The sequence below is a fragment of the Danio rerio genome, chromosome 1 (assembly GCF_052040795.2).
Source record: "Danio rerio strain M-AB ecotype USA chromosome 1, GRCz13ab, whole genome shotgun sequence".
NCBI classification, from domain to species: Eukaryota; Metazoa; Chordata; class Actinopteri; order Cypriniformes; family Danionidae; genus Danio; species Danio rerio.
Window position 1 is genome coordinate 21,214,701 of NC_141021.1, and position 21,739 is coordinate 21,236,439.

Genomic DNA, 21,739 nt, shown 5'->3' on the forward strand with positions numbered 1-21,739 from the left:
TTAGTTATTTATTTATTCATTTTTTTTATCTAAATTCATTTAAATTAATTAATTAATTTATTAAAATGTATATTTATTCATTTGATCATTTTATTATATTGTAATTTTTTATTTATTTGCATTTTTATTCATGTATTTAATATTTTATTCAAATTTAAATTAGTTTATTAATTCATTTATTTTATTAAAATTTTAATTGTATTACTTATGTGATTATTTTCAGATATATATTATTTACGTACATCTATTGTATTATATTTGGTACTTAATTATTATTTATTCATTAATTAATTTCATTGTTTTGTTGAATTGAGTTCAAATGATTGTGGCGACTATAAATGGGATTAATAATTAACAATTCCTTATGGTTTACCAAACCATTAATATTCAATTTGTATTGTCACACAAAAGACCAATAAAAAGATTTACAATAAAAGTTTAAGCCACCCGAGGGAGAGTGAATGGTGAGAAAATGTTCATATTTGGGTAAAATATCCCTTCAATGAATATGCAAATTTGGAGTACAATGTGTTGGCAACTATAATCTGAAATAGGAAAAAGTTTCTTTCACTACAATGATAAAGGGTTGACTAAGGTAAAGAGAGCATGAAGTTAATCCACTTTTTTTACTTCAGGGCGAAAAAGCACCTGGGAGATCGGGAAGTCGATCCAGCAGTATATCTAAGGTAACACACACACATACACACACTATCATTATTAAAAGTCATTCTAATGCCAACAGTGTAATATGATTGTTTCAGGCCAGCAGCTCAACGCAGGGAGCTGTGCTGAACAGCATCTCTCAGACATCAGTTACACACTCCTCACAGGACATATGCAGGTGAGTGTGGGTGACTGGAGTTACTGTGTGTTTGTTAACTTTTTTGCACATGTGGGTTAATGTAGTCAGTTCAGTTATGTAATGTCATTGTCTTTGGAAATTTATGCAGTGGAGTTCAAAAGCGTGAGATAAATTGGCAAGGATTTTTTATTTTCATTAAGGTTGAAAATAAGCAGAACAATAAAAATGGATGTTAATCATTCTATTACTTTTTTTGCAAATCTATTACCTTAGATTAATATAATTTATGAAGTTAAATTAAACATGGAAAATAGAATTACTTTATAAAACATTACATTAAGCATGCAAAATACACTTATAATACTTGTCTTAAAATATTTTGTATAGTTAAATTTACTTAAAAATGGACTTCAGAACACAAATAGTTTTTTCTCAAATCCTTTGGCACATTTTTCCAAACAGCCGTTACCTTCTCTAAACTGTGAGTGCAAACTTTATTGCATGACTGCAAAATGTAGCTACTCACCCAAAACATTGTATTCATGCCTCAAAACTGTGTGTGTGTTGGTCAAGGCCACCAAAACAAAGAATGTTTGTCATCGTGTGAGCCACTGCTCAAAATGATTAGTGGATTTTTCATCATGACAGTCAACCATGGAAATTTAAGGTTCAGTAGTTGATCTGCCACAATGCTAACCGGTTAGCATAATAGTTTTGAAACACAGTCCCTCCCTTGCCGTCCAAAGCCACGCCTCTTGAAACACGAGGGCGCACTTTAAAGATGACAGACAACCCTCTCTCATGTGCTGTTCTATAGCGACTCGGCTTAGTGCTTGGCTGGAACATGCAGGATATACACTTATTTCTAAGTCATACTTACATGCTATTTAAAACTGAATATTCAGAGTAGCATGGTTATTAATATAGGGAACGCATCACAGGTTGTCATTGTTAAAAAATGAACCAATGTGAATATAAAACCAACTTGACTTCAGTAAAGCAGGCTAGGTGGAATAACGCTATTAACTTATGTTTTGTTGTTATACTGAATAAAAATCGACATTATCGATGCTGTAAAAGGACCTTATGAAATTGAAAATAGTCACATCAATCTATCTTCTGTGCATATAACCAGGGGCGGACTGGGACAAAAATTCAGCCTGGCACTGTAGCCACACCAGCCCACATTACCACACTAATACAGCCCCACCCACAGACATGGACATTCACATTCATTGGTGTAGAGATGGTGATATAATTTAAGCAGTACGTACGTACCTACCTACCTACCTACCATCCATCCATCCATCCATCCATCCATCCATTCTCTTTTCTGCTTAGTCCCTTTATTAATCTGGGGTCATCACAGTGAAATGAATTGCACATGGATACCCTAAAGTGATTGTTAGCACTTGCATGCTCAGTACTTTTTACACACTTTGTGGAGAGAATAAAGAATCAAAAGAATTCTGGATTGATTGCATCATGAGAGGATTATGAGAGGATTAATTACATACTGTAACCTATGCATGTATTTAATTCTTTACTTTTTTTTATTTTATATTTTTATTTTGCTTTTTCACGAATTAACAATACAGAACATCAAAACAAAGCAGCAAACAAACTATTAATTCTTTACTTTAAAGACTAGCTATGTATTCAGAGTTCACTACTAATGCCTACAGTACTATGACTATAGCTATAGGTTCTTTTGCATGTTAGACTATATTGCTAGTAGGACACAGCAGTCTGTATACTCTAAATCATGTTATCTGCTGATAATGACATTTTCAAATGTACAGTTGAGTTCTACGATAAGCTTAAAACTAACATTTGTACCTAACATTTATTTATGTAGAGTTAATGCTTAATAGATAATGAATTAACTATTTGCTTATGCTTAATAAATAGTTCATAGTGTGTAGTTGTTATAAAGTGTTACCATTAATTTTTATACAAACGTATTAAGTGTAAATTGCAATCTTGCTTGTCCAATTATTGTATTGTGCATTTCATATTTCTTACATCACCACAAATAGAAAAAAATACTGCAAAGTAAACATCCATGAAAAAAATTATAGTTTTTGTCTATACGACAAACATTTGCACTTACTGTCTGCACACACGTGCCAAAGCATTTGCTTAAATCAACAAGAAATCTCACTCTGATGTGAACAATAAGCTAATTTCTCAGAGATCTGAACTTATTGTTTTAAAAAATAAAAATTTCATTTGAGAATTGAGCCAAAGCAACTAAGTTATCTAAGTTGTGTGCGACGTCATACCGTCTAGTAGTGATCAAATTATACACAAAATTCAGCCAAACGTAGCCTGGGGCACATATTTCACAGTTCTCAAATATGTAGCCCCGGGCACATATTCCCAATGAGCCTGGGTTGGATTTGTTGATGAAAAACCAGAGTGCTCTATTTCACTGATGCCTGATTCTACAAACTGAATCAGGGCAACTTGATTCAACATTAACCCAATGAAAGCTGACAAACTAAACCAACTAGCCAGACTGACACTGACCAACAGCCTGATGGTTGACCGTTGGCTTGGTGGGTCTTGGCCTTTAGGGTTTGAAATTATTTTAAATGCCACATTTTACTTCTGCTGGTCTGTAAAAAAAACACTTTTAGTAAATTAATTGTATGGAAAATGTAGGCCAATAAGAGGGGGGATTCCAAAGTAATGCACTTTTTATTCTTCCATTTGGATTCATCCACTCACTAATCATTTCATGCTTTGTTGCTTATTCCATGCCTTTTGATTTTTTTATGTGTGTGTGTGTGTGTGTGTGTGTGTGTGTGTGTGTGTGTGTGTTGTGCAGCTCTAGTGGTCAAGCTAAACGACATGGCTCAGAACAGACCACACCTATCATGCCCATAAACCCCGCCTCTGACCCCGCCCCCACTACTTCCAAGCGCCAAGTTAAACGCCGCGTCCGCCGGCGCAGGGAGAGCACCGGGACACCTGGCTGCTCCACAGAGTGTGTGGGACAAAACCCGAAACAACCTCGCTCCCATAAACAAACGCGCACACTCTCCGACTCGTCCTCAGAGGACGAGCAGCGCTGGAGAGAAGCTCGTTCCTGGAGCCGACAGAAAGCCAGACGGAGACGCAGCAGCAGCCGACACAAACAAACCCAAACTCAACGAGACGGCACTGAGCTCATGTCTGTCAACTCAGATGAGGCACAGAAGGAGAACCAGCCACCTAAATGCAAGGGCTCCAATGGCAAGGCCCACAAACAGTCAGTGTCAAAAAAAGAGGACAAAAGCCAAGCAACCAATCAGAGGAAAGCGAGTGAAAGCAGAAGTGAGGAGGGGGAGCCAATTACAAAGACGTATGAAGAGGGAGGTCAAGGAGACCCCGATTTGTCCGTCCCCTCCCCATACAAATGCACTGTTTCCAGCAATCATAATGGCGCCATGCAGCCGCCATGCACTGATGATGAGCTAGAAGTGTGCAGGTGAGAGAGAGAGAGAGAGAGAGAGAGAGAGAAACGCACATGCTTAAAATAATTAGGGTTATCCATATACATCATCCATCAAGGCCATCCATACTGGTGTTACAGTTTAGAGTTAGTCTCCAACATGGTTGCATGTTTTTGAGTACAAACACAGGGAAATTAATATTATTTAATAAGAATTTAATTATTATTATTTAGGTCTATTTTAACATTTGATTTATTTCTGTGATGGCAAAGATTAGGATTATACTCCTTATAATATGATGATTTTGATTATCAAGGTTAAAAACAGAGCTTCATAATATTGTTGGATTCACAATCATGATACTCTGACAATCAAAACATAACTAAAAGAAAGAAAAAATTTATTTAGCAAAGAGACATTAAAGTGATCAAAAGTCACAGTATTGACAATATATTTTTGAAGAACAATATATTTATGAAGATCAGTTGGTAACACTTTATTTTAAGGTATAATTCTCACTATTTATTTATAAACCATTATAACATTTTGCTCAATAAACTCCTTATTTGCTGCTTGATGGTTAAGGAAGTAGAAAGGTTTAGGTATTTGGTAGGGTTAAGGATGTAGAATAAGATCATATATACAAATAAACAGCCAATATTTTGATAACAGGCGGGTAATAAGCAAGTTAATAGTGAGAATTGATCCTTAAACTAAAATGTTACCAATAAGTAGGCCCACACGGAATCTGCATGCACAGAAATCCACAGACTTTTAGCCCATCATTGAGTTTATGTATTTACTTGTGTAAATGTGTATATATTTATATTTATTTAGTTTTTAAATTTATTTAAATTAATTTCACTAATATTATTATCATATAATAACAGTAATATTAAAATGTTGATATCATTTATTTATAATACAGTTTGTAAAGTAATATGTTCTGTCTTTTAGGAGATATATTATATGAGAGACTTGCTTTGTTTACCAAATAAGTGGATCTAATTATATTTGCATTGTAAACATTTAATAAAAGTTATAAAAAATATATTTTTAATTTCATATATTACATTTTAAGTTACAGTACTCCTAAAATCATTCCGCATTTTACAAAATTCTCCGCAGAAATAGCAAAAAATGTCTGCAGATTCTGTCTGGCCCTACTAATAAGTCAATATGTTTATGAAGAATTTTATTTGCAATAAATGTAATTTATTAAATTTAGTTTATTTTAGCAAATACTTCTGACATATAAATATAAATATACTTTCTGAGAATTTAAAATGAGTCAGCATATAATAAATATTTGGAGTATTTTGGGTCCCACATTATATTAGGTGGCCCTAGATAGTATGCACTTCCCTCCAAAAATAAAACCAATGCACTTACTGTGTTCAAAATGTATTGCAGAACCCTTCTGTTGCTCTTTAAGGGGCATACGGTGGCATAAGTCCCTTTAAGTGTATTCAATAGTCTTTGCATACGGTTAGGGTTAGGGACTGATTTGGTGGTACGTGTAGGTTTAGCAGTGGGTTAAGGTGTAAGGGACGGTCAACAATGTAGTTACAAATGTAATTACAGAAATTAATCAGAGATGTAATTACATGCCTGTATTTAATCAATCATAAGTACAATATAAAAACATGTATTTACACAATAAGTACAGTTGGTCATTGGGTCATTTTCACAGTTTGTCTGAAAATATTTTTACTTCTGGAGAAAGTCTTACTTGTTTTATTTCGGCAAGAATTAAGCAGTTTTTAATTAAGAAAAAACATTTTAAGGTCAGAATTATTAACCCCTTTAAGCTTTATTATTTTCTCTATAGTCTACAGAACAAACCATCGTTATACAATAACTTGAATAATTACCCTATTCTGCCTAGTTACCCTAATTAACCTAGTTAAGCCTTTAAATGTGACTTTAAGCTGTATAGAAGTGTCTTGAAAAATATCTAGTAAGATAAAATAAATCATTGATTAGAAATGAGTTATTAAAACTGTTATGCTTAAAAATCTGTTGAAAAAAATCTCTCTGTTAAACAGAAATTAGGGAAAAACAGGGGGGCAAATAATTCAGGGAGACTAAAAATTTTGGCTTCAACTGTACATTGTAACAAATTATTAATTTTAGTGCAAATATATATTAGTTAAACTCAATATAATGTGGGAGCAGGTAAAGTAGGGGTTAATGTGAGATGAATTAGAGTGTAGAGCATGTGTTTTGGTGTGTGCAGGATCTGTCATTGTGAAGGGGACGAGGAGTGTCCTCTCATCACTCCCTGCCACTGCACTGGAAGTCTACGCTTTGTGCATCAGGGCTGCCTGCACCAGTGGATCAAGAGCTCAGACACTCGCTGCTGTGAGCTCTGCAAATATGACTTCATCATGGAGACACACCTCAAGCCTCTGCGCAAGGTAACACACACACACGTACGGTTTACAAGGACTCCTCATATGCATAATGCATTTTATACTGTATAAATAGCTTATTATACATTCAAAAACAATTGTTTACAGATTTTTAACTACTTATTTAAAATAAGCTATAACAACACAATTCTTAATTGTTTTATGTTCAACCCACTTACATGTGTTATGTTAACTTAATCAGTTTATGTTGGGACATCATGAATGAATTGTGTGGAACCCTGCATTTTTACAGTGCATGTCCTGTGGCATATTTTGAATGTCAAAAGACCTTGTTAAGTATGAATTTTAAGCATGTCCTCATGAATAATAGTAGAGTACAAGGTCATACCCATGTCATTATGCAACGCTGTGTCCTTGTAAACCATAATAAAAAGTACACACGCAGACACACATGTTTGCTTTTGTGAGTTGTGGGGTTTGCAAAGTTTTACTTCATGACAAAAATAGTATGATTTATAAAACTTTTGAAAAATAGGCAAATCAGTAATGTCCTCGTAAGTCACTTTTTTTTTTTTTGTAATACGGGTGTCGTGCCCATGTCGTTTTACAGATTTGTGTCCTGATAAACACACACACACACACACATCTCTTCAGACAGCTTAGATCCTGGTGTTTTTCCGCAGTGGGGAAGCACAGATGGCAAAATGTGCACCGAGATCTGTACATAGAAATTTATTTGGCTCATAATGCTCTTTCTCAGACTAATAGCTTAACATTGAAATTATTTGAACTGTAATATTACTGAACTTTAAGATATATTTATTATACATTTTTATGAACTAAATGTTTGAAGTTTTCATGTTTTAGATGACAAAGATCTCCATATATAAGCATCCTTGTGCAAGGCATCTATATCATTTCTTATAAAAGAACTCAATTTATCTACATTTATAATAAACATCACAAATAGCTCAACATAGTTTCTATATTACTGTTAATTTAAACATTTTTTATTTATTTATACCTTTTTGACATGTTAATGAAATTAATTATATATTCATTTTCATTTCAATCTTATTTTAATTTCATTTGAATTATAATTATTAAACAGTCTAAAATAATGATCAAAATAAAGAAATGATGCAATATTTCATTAAAAAAACTTCTAACTTAATAATTAAAGTTACTTTAATGAAATAGTGCATTATTTGTTTATTTTGAATATTAATTGAGACCTTATTTTAATCTGTTTGTATTTGTATTTTAAACTTCTATTTGCTTATCTTATTAAACTATTAAATCTGATTAAATGTATACATTTTGATTGATATTGTATTTTATGGTTTAGCATTTTTATTTTAAAATACAATTGATTAATTCATTCATTAATTATTACTGTTTCAGTTTTTTTATGCTTCAATAAATTACTTAGATGTATAATAAATAGAAAAGCTTTGCTCTCTAGTTGGTAAATAAATATTAGGGGTCTGACAGATTACTTTCCACTTTTTTTGGGTGAAAAACAAATCTATGCATTTTTAAAACAAGTTATGATTCTATGTTTTCTATTTGATCCACCAATTATAAAATACTGCACCATTTAGAAATTTGGTGTCAGTCTTTTATTCAGCAAAGGATTATTACATTAATCAAACTGACTAAATCTATAATGTCATAAAAAAATTACTGTGAATGGTTAATTAATTATTGATGCTGTATTCTGTCTATTCTAAATCCTAAAAAAATCCAACATTAATAATAAGAAATTCATCTGAGCAACAAACAATAATGCTGAAAATAGAAGCTTATTTTAAATTGTATTAATATTTAACAATAACGCTGCCTCCCCTGCATTTTTATTAAATAAATGAAGACTAAAAGAGACTTAATTCAAAAACCATGAAAAAATCCAGCTCTAAACATTTAGTATATATTATGTCAAATTAAACTGCAATGTCTAAAACATTTTTTTTCTGTGATTTTTTTTTTTAATTCATTGGTTTAATCAATCATTTAAGCATCATATTTATGATGACATGTATGCTAACTCATGCTATAAATACATTAATATGGTACTAAAAGCTTGTTATAGTTCATGGTTCGAATGCAAACATGTTTCAAGCATTATGTGCCAAAGCATTAAGTAATCTGCCCCTCAACAAACGATTCATGGCCTGACAAATGTACACTTCTGACATCCATATGAATGCAGTTTGATCTGATGTATTCGAAAAGCACATATTATTTAAACTTTCATGCCTGTTTCTAAAGCCTATCATGCTGTGTATAATTTAAACTTTCATGCCTGTTTCTAAAGCCTATTATGCTGTGTTTCCATAGCGACACATATTAAAGACTAGGTGTATAGCAGAGCAATCTCTTTCAGAGACTTTCATCACTTCAAGTAGATTTATGGAACAGAAAGCAATGATTTTTTTTTTTAGAAAAATACATCATTTATGCATTTAAATCATCAAGTTGAACACCAGTTATGGCTTTTCCCCCTCAGCCTAAGCAAAAAAACATTGTGATTCTCGTCTTAGCAAACAGTTCTAATGAAATAAAATCACAGAGTTTAATCTGTAGGGTCCAGCCAGTTGGTCCAATGACGGTATCCAATGGTGGATGAAGGTTCACTGCATGTTCGGTCTTTCCAGTGCACAATGTTGATTTATATTATTATATCTGACTCCAATTTTAGTATGAGGTGGTTTAGAATATTAATATATTTATCCTCGTTTTATCTGACTCCAGTTATAAAACATTGAGAAGGTTATTTTGTTTCCGTTTACATTAATTTAGATTATGATTGAATATTCTCTTCGGTTCATCATTTTATGTTATTCTCGTTCATTGGGATCTATATAACATCCTGAATCTTGTACCGGCCGAGTATACAATTTCTTAAACACAAGCATTTCAGTCTTGGTCACTAAACAGGGGCGATTGACCGCTATCCTAAAAAGGCAGAACCCTACTTACTCAGATTAGGATATTTTTTATGCGGTCCCCATAGGTCTGCTACCTCCTAAATCAGACAGAGCTATTTAGTCATATAACGATCATTACTATAGAATTAAGCAGACCAGTCGTACTTAAACTAGTAGTAACTTTGAATAATCACTATACTATTTAAATAGTATTATAAGTTTATCGGGTGAAGGACTATCCCCTTAGAGATCCTTTTACAGCCTAAGTATACATGAATAAATGCCAATTTGTTAGTCGGAGCTCCAGAGACATCGTATAGCGTGCCGCAATGCTCCGTCTACCGTGTTCTAGTCCGCTACTAACCTGAACAGGGGCTTTTGGTGCTATGAAATTACCACAATCTACTAAAGATAATAACACGAACTCTGTTTGAATCATTCAAAACATAACAATTTATTAGTCAGGTAAATGTATTATGCCAATTCAATCAGTCAATTCATAAACGATCAATACAAAACATCAAATTATCAAAGATAAATCCAAGATTAAAAAGATGCATTCCTGACTTTGAAATATACAAAACATGGAACAAGCCATGTTATGGGCTGATCTAGTTAGGCAGAATCGCCCTGAGACTTTCTCATACCCTACCTTAAATAATCCAAGAATTCCCTCAAGGAAGGGGGTCTGAATAACAAAAAGGCATTCACACTTAGTGTAAAAGTCACACCCCTCACAGTGGTTCAAAAGATGCCTGAAGTTATATATTTATTGTGTTGATTATGTCTGTTTCTGAGAGAATGAGACCATTGTACCAATCGCACTGAGACATTTCAAATGATATCAAACATGATAGTAAAAGTCAGTTTGGTTAATCTAGAACAATCAAACATTGAAATGACCATATGCGTGAGTTGGGGGGATGAAGCTGAGTTTCAGCATACTCAGATACAAATGCAGCAGGAACTGGTTTTTCCGCATTCCCCCCTGGTGGGTTGTGGAGTCCATTGGCCCTGTTTTCAGCTCATGTTTTGAATTGTCAAAGACATCAAAAATATTTGTAATATTTCAATTCTTACAAATCACTGATTACATTTACTGAATAGCACCTTCTTATCCTGCTTAATAAAGTTGGTAACCTGTTTTCCTTTATCAAAGTATGTTTTTTCGTATTATTTACCAGGGCCGGATTAACCAATGGGCATTATGGGTACAGGCCCAGGGGCCTGTTCGTACTTGAGGCCCCTGCGAGGGACACTGATTTTGGAGTGTCTATTTAGGCTAAATTTAAATAGTGCACCTTGTTGGAATAAGCTGAGTGATTCCCGCCCATCACCGTTTATTGACAGAGGCAACATAACAAAACAGCGTGAGTGGAGTAGCTCGTAAAGCGAATGGCAAAATGATTTGACGTGATCGATTATTAACCCGGTTCGAGTCCAGCGTCTGATGAACACATTCTTCTTTTTTCCCTCACTACTTATCAAATTTTGCCTACTCTTCATCATGAGGAAGACAAGTAGTAATCATTAGTAAATGTGTGTAATATGGAAGACTCAGATTCATAGAAGTGGATTGGAAAGGTGTTATCCAAATCATATGTGTTACAAGTTTGTAGAAGTTATACATTAAAAATACAAAATACCTTTAAATATAAATTTTTAGTACTGCTTCAGTGAACTTGAACAAGTATATTAAAATCCATAAATTTTCACTAGTTGTATTAGTATATTTTTTTTTATCAAAAAAAGCTTTAAAAATAAGGTAAATCTGCATAGACAATAAATATATGTGCTGTATATAATTTAAAATATTATGTTATTTTTATTTTTTAATTTAACGTTAGGAGTGCGACCAAGTAGGGGGCCTACAAGACATTGTGCCCAGGGGCTTCTGAATTCTTTATCCGGGCCTGTTATTTACTCAGCTTTTCCTCGTTGTTCCGAACCTGTTTGAGTGACTTTCTTCTGTCAAACACAAAAGAGGATATTTTAAGAAAGCTGCAACCTATAACCTTTGACCTAAATAGTATTCTTCTTACTATGGTAGTCAATAGTTACAAGGGTTTAGCTTTTTTTAAAATATCATCAAGACACTCAAACAGGTTTGGAAATAGCCATTAAGCCATTATTCTAATTTTGCCAGAGGTGTAAACACATTAACCTGCTATCTTTTGGTTTACTAAAGTGCATGTGTGATATATGTAAGGGATTAAGAACATCCAGCCGCTTGTTCTTGTGTAATAAAGCTCAACAGGATTATCAGCAGTTTTATAAGATGGAATGGCTTAATTTTGTTAAACATTCATCTGGATGTACATTTTCCCACTTATTATACAACTTGCCACAAAATTTAAATATTATACACAAAACATTGATTAGCTCTTTAATAGAAAATAAAGCTTTCTGAAAGAAAAACACCTATACAGTGTACTCTGACCTTCTTATTTACTCACAAGATGTATTAAGAATATAGGCAAGATCACTGGTGTCAAACTCAAGGTCCCAGAGCAAATCTGGCTGGCTATATCAATTTATGTGGTCTGCGAGAGTATAAATTTCACACCTAATGTCAATTCAAGTATTCATTCTGGGTGGTGCAAATAACTTGTTAGACTAACTCTAACAAATAACTCACACTATATACAGTTGCCTTGAACCGGGCCAAAGCAATCTTGGCCCCCCTCCCGTCTCCCTCGACGGCCCACACTCACATTACATTCGGGCCTGGGCACGCTTACGTCATCGATGATGTGCTGTTCAGTAAGCGCTTTCACTCAGCTCAGTGGAGATTTCTTTAGTTATATGATTTAAGTCGTTTGATATGCAGAGACATGCAGTCAAATATTTTGCCGAACAGATCAGCCACTTCTGATGCTTATAAACAATCATAAAGTCCTCATGCTGCAGGAATTATGAGGTTTGCTGATGGTGCAGCAGTCATGCAGTGAGGGGTTTGCATCTTTATTAAACTACGACAGTTTGTGTTTATTGAACAGTAAGAATGATTAATTAATCCATATAAAACAGTCCCTTAAAAGTCATGTCTCACTTTCAGTTTCGGGCTCAGGCACATTTTGCACTTACATACAAGCATATCACGCCAAAGCCCAAGTGAACTGGTGCACACCTATTCCAACCGGGCCAGGGCTGGCCAAGTGAACCATGCCTGAGCCCGATTCAAAGCACTCACACTTCTCAAACGATCTGGGAAATGGACCTGGGCACGGTTCGGAATCTGATAGCATAGTGTGAGTAGACCCTTAGCCAAACACACAAAATTTGCTTCAATTGCGTCTTCTGTGCAAGTTCAAGTTATTAAACTTGAGCTTAAAATTTGCATGAGGAGAAAAGCAGTGTTTACCAGACATTACTCTGAGTGCTCTAGAGCGAGTGGCACTGTGCTTTGTGTTTGATGTGAACCCTCCCAGCATTATAATAAAATCCATCTTTATTTACATCATATATTGACTAAACTACATGTCCCATAACACATCTTTGTAGTGTGAATCGCCATCCAGCTCAAAATAATTTTAATTTCCATAATTCTGCTTCTCTTGCAGTTTGATCTGATATATAAATATATAATGTGTCAGAGTTTTGGAGAAAGGTAATGACTTCTGATGGTAACTGTCTTTGTTATTTACTTTGATGGCGTAATGCTGGGTTTTTTTTTTTAACCTGATAAACAGTTTCACATTAAAATAACATTAAGTAACGTCTATTTAACGTTTATGCAGATTCATGTATTTAGTTGTTACTTTAACATGTTATTATAAAAAAGGGATAATTATTTAACAGCATGTTTAAGGAGTGGTCCAGAGTGTATTTTTTAAGAATTGGTTGTGTTTAAGATGCAAAGCAATGTGTGCTCATGCTTTATTTGTGAAAAATCGCTTATTTTTTTCATACTTCTTTATTTAGTTATATACTTCTACTCAGCTAACATGAAAGCAACTGTCATATTTCCTAGTTCCTCCGAAAGCCCGCCCTCAAGAGACTCTGATTGGTCACCTAACATAATGTGCTGTTATGTGACATCATTAACCCAAATGTATTTTTTGTAGTCCCCAAACTTCGTTCACTGTAGACTTTGCTAAGCTAACTCTGTAAAAGCCAATGCCTCCATTTGCATTGAATTTTGAGCGTATTACATTTAGAGATGTTGTTTATGTTCACACAGCCAGCCACATTACACATCAACTAAAGTTTAAAATATGATATCCTAGTGGACCACCCCTTTAAGGAGAAATAACATTTATACAGTCTTACAGTTACAGTGAAAATGAGTTTGACGCCCATGGTTAAGATGATATAAGGTACCTGGATGAGCCTCTGTTAATAGTTTAATCTGTTGTTGTTATAAGGAGTAACATACCTTGGAATGTCATGATTGGATAATCAGAATTAATTAGTCTGGGGAGCTGTGCAATGAGCCTTACTGCAGATTTAAGCACATCCAGACAGAGCAAATGTTTTGCAGGATGAAAGGAGGAAATATAGTGCTTTGTTGACCCAAATTATAAAATTGCCTTCTCATCTTGTGCAGAATTCTACGTAACGTATATAATAATAATGATAATAATAATAATAACAATAGGTTTTATACATTTCATGCTGACTTTACAATATTCTTTTTGTGTTTTTAATAATAATTTAACATTGAAACCAAATTAAATACTCAAGAGTTTATCAAGTGGTTTGATGTAGACATCACAACTGAAAACAAACTATTTCAGTAAGCTGATTTTTGTGATTTATCAGGATACTTTTCTATTTTTGTTTGTGATCTAGTGCTGCCACACTGTGGATGGAAGAATAATTGCAGAAAGGTGATGCTTTCATTGAAAAAATTAATATAATGTTTTCCTACCCTTGTACTCTGTGTGGGTTTTAGTGGGAGAAGCTCCACATGTCCACGAGCGAGCGGCGGAAGATCTTCTGCTCCGTCATCTTTCACTTGGCAGCTGTGGTGTGTGTCATCTGGTCTTTGTACGTCCTGATTGACCGCACGGCTGAGGAAATACGCCACAGCAAGAACAAAGGTAAACACACTCAGAGGTGAAATTTTTCACGCAGAGGCTTTAACGTTTAGACATTTCTTTGCACAATAGCATTTAGTTTTAGAAGTGAAAATAAAGTGCAGCAATGCATTAGTGCTGCAAAGCAGCTTATTCATTTTAAGTGATCATTTTTGATATTGATCACAATTATCAGTGTTTTTGACTGTACAAATTATGCATGGTCACATTGAGATGAATACTTTTTAACTATAGTGCTGTTCCTGTAGCCTAAAATCATAGTTCTCAAACTGGATTCCTGGAGGGTCGCAGCTCTGCACAGTTTTGCTCCAACTCTATATCAAACACAGCTGATCCAAATACTTGAGGTGTTCAAAAGAGTCATGAACACCGTCATTAGTTGGATCAGCTGTGTTTGATCAGGGTTGGAGCAGAGCTGTGGCCCTCCAGGGATCCAGTTTGAGACCTATGCCTAAAATGGTAAATAAAATTGTTGAAATGTAGTATTAAAATTCCTAAAACTTAAATTGAAAACATTTTAAGAATTCTACAATTTTTGAAAAATCTAATAAAAATCAAAAGCTTCATAAGTCTATTTTGCTACAAACAGAAGAGCTTTTTTCTGAAGCAGCAAGGGTTTTTATACTAAAACCTAATTTACCCAGTCCCAAAAAAATGCTGTGATCTGCGGTCCAGTCCAAATTTTATGCCCTTCCCTGGAGTGCTAAAGTGTGCATAATCGAGGGGTCGAATGTCTGTCCATTTAAACTTCCATTATTTCACCAATATATAATGCACTTGAAAATGTTGGCAGGGATTCTGCTGAGAGGAAGTGCTTAGGAAGCTTGAAAGTGCATGCCTTAGATTGCATCCAAATCTGTGTACAATTCAACTGTATAGTAGACAAAAACAATTTGTAAATAAAAAAAGTAGTGTGTGTTTGAATTCACAGTACTCTTAAACAAGTACACAGAAAGTACCCTAATGACTTTAGTGTGCACATCATGGACACTTTTCAGTTCCATCAGGAAACAGGAAAGGATTTGTGAATGGCAGTTAAGTGACGCGACTGGACACATGACATTGACAAATGTATTACTGTATATCTAAATTTTATTCATCCCTAAACATTCAAACTATTTGGAACAGAATTCCTCGCGACCCTACACTCTGCTCATTTTGCATGTCTCTCTTGTTTAACATACATGATTCAGATAACCAGCTCTTTAGAAGAGAGCTGTTTTTCCCTGAATAGAGTTCATTGCTGTCTACCCCTTAACATGGGAAACCAGCTGAACTTGGGGTTTTACTTCATTCAGAAACAAAGACTTGCACTACCCTGTTTACAGCTAAAAGTTCAGACAAAACTAACTACTGTGAATGCGTTTTTAACCGAAATCATGAGTTGAATTGAACGTGCTTCTTTCAAACTGGAATCATGGCAGAATATTCTGTGATGTCCACTTTCTCAGGAGACGTACAGTCACATGATACAAGACTCTGAAGTGGTAAGATAGATGTGCAGAGCAGAAGGTCACTAGGACCAGGATTCAGAATTTTAGAACAAAATTTTTGCACTTCTGAATATGAAAACTTAAACAGATCAGATTTATTTCAGCGCAAATAACTGAAATTTTGGGTGATATTTTTTTTTTACTTAACTGCAGAAAGCAAGGAATCTAAATCTTTCTTTTTTCAAAATATTTTACAAATTGGACTTCTGAAATCCTCTTTTTTTCATGCTCAAAAACTTAAAGTGCACGTCTGTTTTGTGATCAGTTCTGTCATTTGAACGCGCCATAAAAAATCTTCACAGCCAATAGCACACATCTAAAGTGTGAAAGAGTATTTGTTTCTCGGCTGTGATAAGTAACATAAAAAAGCATTTATCAACTGTTACTGATACTAATGTATTATTCATCCTTAGTTATTAATTCTTAAAAGTAAGTACCTCTTGGCTTTGTGAGCCTTGTGGGCAGTGTACCAACATCAGCATCTCAAGCTTTGAGTCCAAGTTTTCAGACCTTTTCCGATCCCACCCCCATCGCTCTTTCTAACTTTAATTGCTGTCTAGTTACAGTCCTATCATAATAAAGCCAAAATAAAAACACCAGAAAATAAATCTTTAACCCGTGTGTGATGTTCTGGATGTTTTCATCCACTCTCAGGGGATTTTGAGTCTTAATTTGCCCACAACTTTCTTTGTGTTTGAGCAAATAGAATGATTTTTGGTGACAAATATTAATTTCGCACATATTTTAAGAAAATGCTTTGACATTAAAAAAATTTAACAATACAGTACCACCCTATTGTTATGTTCGTGGCTGTATTTGCCCCATTGACTTCTATGATAATGACATTTTTTGTTTGCAAATCTATGACACCAAATAGTCTTGCATTCTTGATTGTTGCTGGTTTCCGCTGTTGGGAAGAGTTGTAGTAGTACTAGTAGTAGTTGTATTAGTAGTAAAACTTTATTGTCCTTGACAGGAAATTTCTTATGGGCATCAACATATTGCTGCAGACATTCCATAAAACAAACAATAAAAACTATACAATATACAATAATTATAATGCTAATTCAGATAAACTCTTAAGTAAACCCACTGAAACTGGTACAAAGGATTTCTTATATCGGTTCAACCTACACTTTGGGACTCTATATATCCTACCAGAAGGAAGCAGGTCATAATGCGGAAACAAACAATGAGTTGGATCATTCAGAATCCTTTCCACCTGATTAAGAACACAATTCTCATATAAAACTTGAGGATTAAAATAATCATCATGCCCAACAATTTTCCATCCTGTCTTCAACTTAGATTTTCACTGTACAGATAGGTTGCCAAACCACACTGTGAAACAATACCTGACAACGCTTTCAAGAACAGCTTCATAAAACAGCATGATAAGCATCTTGTTAACTCCAAAAAGATGTAACCTCGTAAAGTTATATTTACAAATTTTTAAGCTTTAACTGTTGATCATTAGTTGAAGTCCAAAAAAGCTGTTTCTGGATAAAAAATGATATGGTTATATGGGGTATAGTGTGTGTGACTGTGAGAGAGACATTTGCGCACTTCCCCTGATGTTTGAGAAAATAAACATAACGCATGCTTCCTTCTAGTGGTAGGAAACAAATATGTCATATGTACATGCTACATATATTTCAAAATGTATCAAAAATGATTTATATTTGAATATGATGACATATATATTTCTGTCATATTCTAAGGTCTATATTTCTAAGGTCCTATATTTCTAAGGTCCAGGGAACATTTCCAGGTGTTGATGAATTGGCTACTATATGTTAATGCTTTACATTTAAGTACAGAAGTTTTTTTTTATTTTTTTTTAAGAACAGTAATTTTTCATTTTTAACTTTTAAAAGCATATTTTAATTAAAACGTTGATGTTTTATTTGCTTGTTTGTTTCTTTACATATAAGCACAGTACAGTGTTAATGTTCAAACTATTTTTAATGTTCAAAGTGGCTGACAATAATAAATATTTTTAATAATAGAAATGAATCTGCCTTGTTTTGAACAGTGCAGAGCTGTGGCTGCTTCATCAGGCCTACTACACTACTGTATTTCAAAACTGCTCATTATGGTGGGAGTTGGAGAGGCAATTCTTTTCTGTGGTGGTACTTGATGGAAAAAGAACCACTCATCTAAAATATATAATGCTGCCAACTGACGATCAACAGTAAAAATGAAAAGTTTGAACTCTTCAAGGAAACAAGGAAAAACACCAACAATCAAGAATGCATGATTATATGCTGTCATGGCTTGGCAATCAAAAATGTCATTATGATGAAATACAATGGGGTATAAAGCAGTCACGAACATAATGAAAGCGTAGTCAAGTTGAACTATACACAAGGGTTAAGAAAAGTGACAATATGAAATTTTAAATGCCGCTTTATTGTGTTTTTAGTGCAGTAGTAGAGTGTTGTGATGTTTGAATGTTTCAGTAGAAGATCCAGTGTGGAACACTACATGATTCTACTAGAGTAGCTGGATGGTAACATTATCATATAGTGCTGTAATGTCATGCCAAACTCTCATTGCACACACAGCGTTGGTGCGTTTGTCCCCTCTCAATGCCGTAGGGGTGCTGGACTGGCCGTTCTGGACCAAGCTCATCGTGGTGGCTGTGGGCTTCACCGGAGGACTCATCTTTATGTACATTCAGTGCAAAGTCTACCTGCAGCTCTGGAGGAGGCTGAAGGCTTTCAACAGGATCATCTTCGTACAGAACTGCCCCGATACCGCCCGCAATGGAGAAAACAGGCCATCTCAGGTCACCCAGAGCAACGGCACACACGGGGCAGTGGAGGTTCCTGCACCTCAGACACAAACAAACGCTGGAGGAGTGGAAATGGCTCCTGTTTGATTAACGGATGCTTGGTGCTTTGAACCTCAGTAGCTGGAAAAAGTCTAGAAAAAGGCTTCTTCTGGTGTATTTGACCAAAGTCGTGTGACTTGCATAAAAGCACTTTTTTATTTCCCTTCTAGGTTTATTAGAGGATCCATAACCTTATATAAGATGTTAATAGGTCATGGTTATACGATAAAGTTTTAGGATTGACAACCGCATTAAAATACAGAAATCCACTATGTAGATTTAGTCATCAGCATAAGCCCTGTTCTAAATATAGGTCTTCCTCTGAGTCCAGTTGTTTTAATCATATTATGCTACTTTGACTATTAGGTCAAATCTGATGTGGAGCTTGAAAAAAGTGAACATTGTGTGTGTGCAACAAGCAAAAGGGGAACTCTCTTTTCTCACACACACTTCTAAATGCTAAAATGGCATCTTGTAGGAAAAAAGCCTAAGTTAAAGCTTAAGTGTTTGGGACAGGTAAGACATTTGCTCACTTTATTTTGATGGTCCATTTGTTGAATCTAAGTTACATTGCATCTACATGCCAACCAATTCTCATTAGATTATAAGTAGACTGTTAGGTTATGCCTAGTGTAAGTTGACATGTACTTGCAAAGTTTCTTATAGTCAGTTAAATGTCTGTTGAAGGAGCAGTATCAACAGATATTAAGCAGACAGTCTACTAATACTCAAATGGACCATCAAAATAAAGTGTCACCAAACATTCAACCAGACCACTGTGTCACCATCACCATCAAAAGAGTTTTATTTACATTGCGGCCCAGTAAAACTGTATTTGACAGTTTGTGATAGACAGTTAAATTAAAAATGGTGCCTGCATCTCAATCAGCTCCCTAACTTGTCTTTTGTCTCTAGGTAGTTTACACAAATTCAGATACGGGTAAGGACACATTGGGATACTGAGAATATGAAAACTTCCACATTGTAATCTGTGAAATGACAACATAACTGATATTTTCCACATATTCATTTTATAACGTACATTATGAATAAATCATTTGATTGTTTCATTTAAATCAGGGTATCTTTCGTGCATTCCATATCTGTTTTCAAAAAAAAAAAAAAAAACTAAGAAAATGGCAGTTTTTTGGTTTTTCTTTTGCACACAAAAAAACTTAAGTTCATAGTTTGCTGCCAAACTTCTTGCTGCTGTGCACCTAATGCTGAGCAAAGATAGCCATTTCCGAGCAGAACCTGGTTTGCATGATTGCTTCCGAGCAAGGCCTTTATAATAATAATAATATTAATAATACTAATAACAGCAATAATAAAAAAAACAATAATAGGCTAATTCATTCATTTAATAATTTTCTTTTCGGCTTAGTCCCTTTATTAATCTGGGGTCGCCACAGCGGAATGAACCGGCAACTTATCCAGCATATGTTTTATGCAGCAGATGCCCTTCCAGCTGCAACCCATCACTGGGAAACACCCATACATTCTCATTCACATACATACACTACAGATAATTTAGCTTACTCAATTCAACAATAGCGCATGTCTTTAGACTGTGGGGGAAAACGGAGCACCCAAAGGAATCCCACGTGACCGCAGGGAGAACATGCAAACTCCACACAGAAACGCCAACTGACCCAACCAAGGCTCAAACCAGCGAGCTTCTTGGTGTGAGCAAGACAACAGCACTACCTACTGCGCCACTACATCACCATAATAGGCTAATAATAATAATAATTAATATAGTTTATTTAGCGTTTTGTTATCGTTTAGTCTTTTTAATAGTTGATAGCAGGACCAGAATAAGAACACAATGGGCCAATAACAAAAGCTATTTTATAATAAAGAATATTATTATGGGGGCGACATCACAAGTTAAGATTTGATAGACCAATCAGAGGAAAAAGAGAGTTTCAGAACTGCCTACATGTGCATAATGAATTTTAAAGTTGTTTATCCGTTTTCCTACCCTAAACCAAAAATGCTTTTTTGTTTTTGTTTTTTGTAAGCAAAAAAAATTTTTTTTCTTAGTTTTCCTTCTTTGGTTTGAAAACAGATATGGAATGGACTAAAGATACCATGATTTATTTACCAGCAATATTTCAATCATTAATAAATAATTGCTAGATTTTTCTAAACATGTCTATGTTCATTTAATATTAGATATGAAATATATATTATATCTATCTATCTATCTATCTATCTATCTATCTATCTATCTATATATATATATATATATATATATATATATATATATATATATATATATATATTATTATTAATATATATATATTTTTTAAAACATTGTTTGTGGCTTGAGATTGAGACGGACCTTGAAATGGCTGACTCCCTTATCAGTGCCCTGACTACGGAACAAGAGAGCTGATTGAGACGCACTCCAATTCAAATACATATTTTCAATTTAGATTTTGAATGAAACTACTAGAAAAACTGTGATTTTTTTTAATATTCATATACTACCAGAATTTTATGTATATCAGTGTGGTTGTCACCCCTATGTATGCACAGAACAGGCACAAGCACTAAAAAAGATGTATGGACAACTAAGTAGTTTTTATGTAGTGTACATGGCCATCTAGTGCATTTTATTATATAAAAGGTTATCATATATAATCATGTCTCCAGTCTATAATTAGCATAATGACTTTCCTACTATCTGAGCCATTCAGTCTTAAACGACCTTCTCATTTGTAGTCATATAAAGTTGATGCAAAATGTTTATCTGATTGGCAGCCATATTCTATAACCTAAACCTACATATACTTCTTACTATTTAGCCAACAAA

At 34.4% G+C, this 21,739-nt stretch overlaps 1 protein-coding gene across 5 annotated transcripts in view; it reads left to right on the forward strand.

Annotated features, from left to right (window-relative positions):
• Positions 1 to 20,276, forward strand: part of marchf1 (membrane-associated ring finger (C3HC4) 1) — a 45,109-nt gene extending 24,833 nt beyond the window's left edge. For 2 of the 5 annotated variants that reach the window (XM_087237075.1, XM_087237077.1), the window contains 6 exons: positions 636 to 686; positions 762 to 841; positions 3,636 to 4,277; positions 6,482 to 6,662; positions 14,445 to 14,592; positions 18,650 to 20,276. In XM_087237075.1, the coding sequence (XP_087093201.1) occupies positions 636 to 686; positions 762 to 841; positions 3,636 to 4,277; positions 6,482 to 6,662; positions 14,445 to 14,592; positions 18,650 to 18,966 (1,419 nt within the window). In that variant the 3' untranslated portion in view covers positions 18,967 to 20,276. Of the gene's footprint in view, positions 1 to 635; positions 687 to 761; positions 842 to 3,635; positions 4,278 to 6,481; positions 6,663 to 14,444; positions 14,850 to 15,018; positions 15,136 to 18,649 lie in introns of those variants that run through there. The other 3 variants (XM_087237076.1, XM_087237078.1, XR_015476527.1) reach the window with 2 other exon arrangements.
• Positions 20,277 to 21,739: the final 1,463 nt, after the last annotated feature.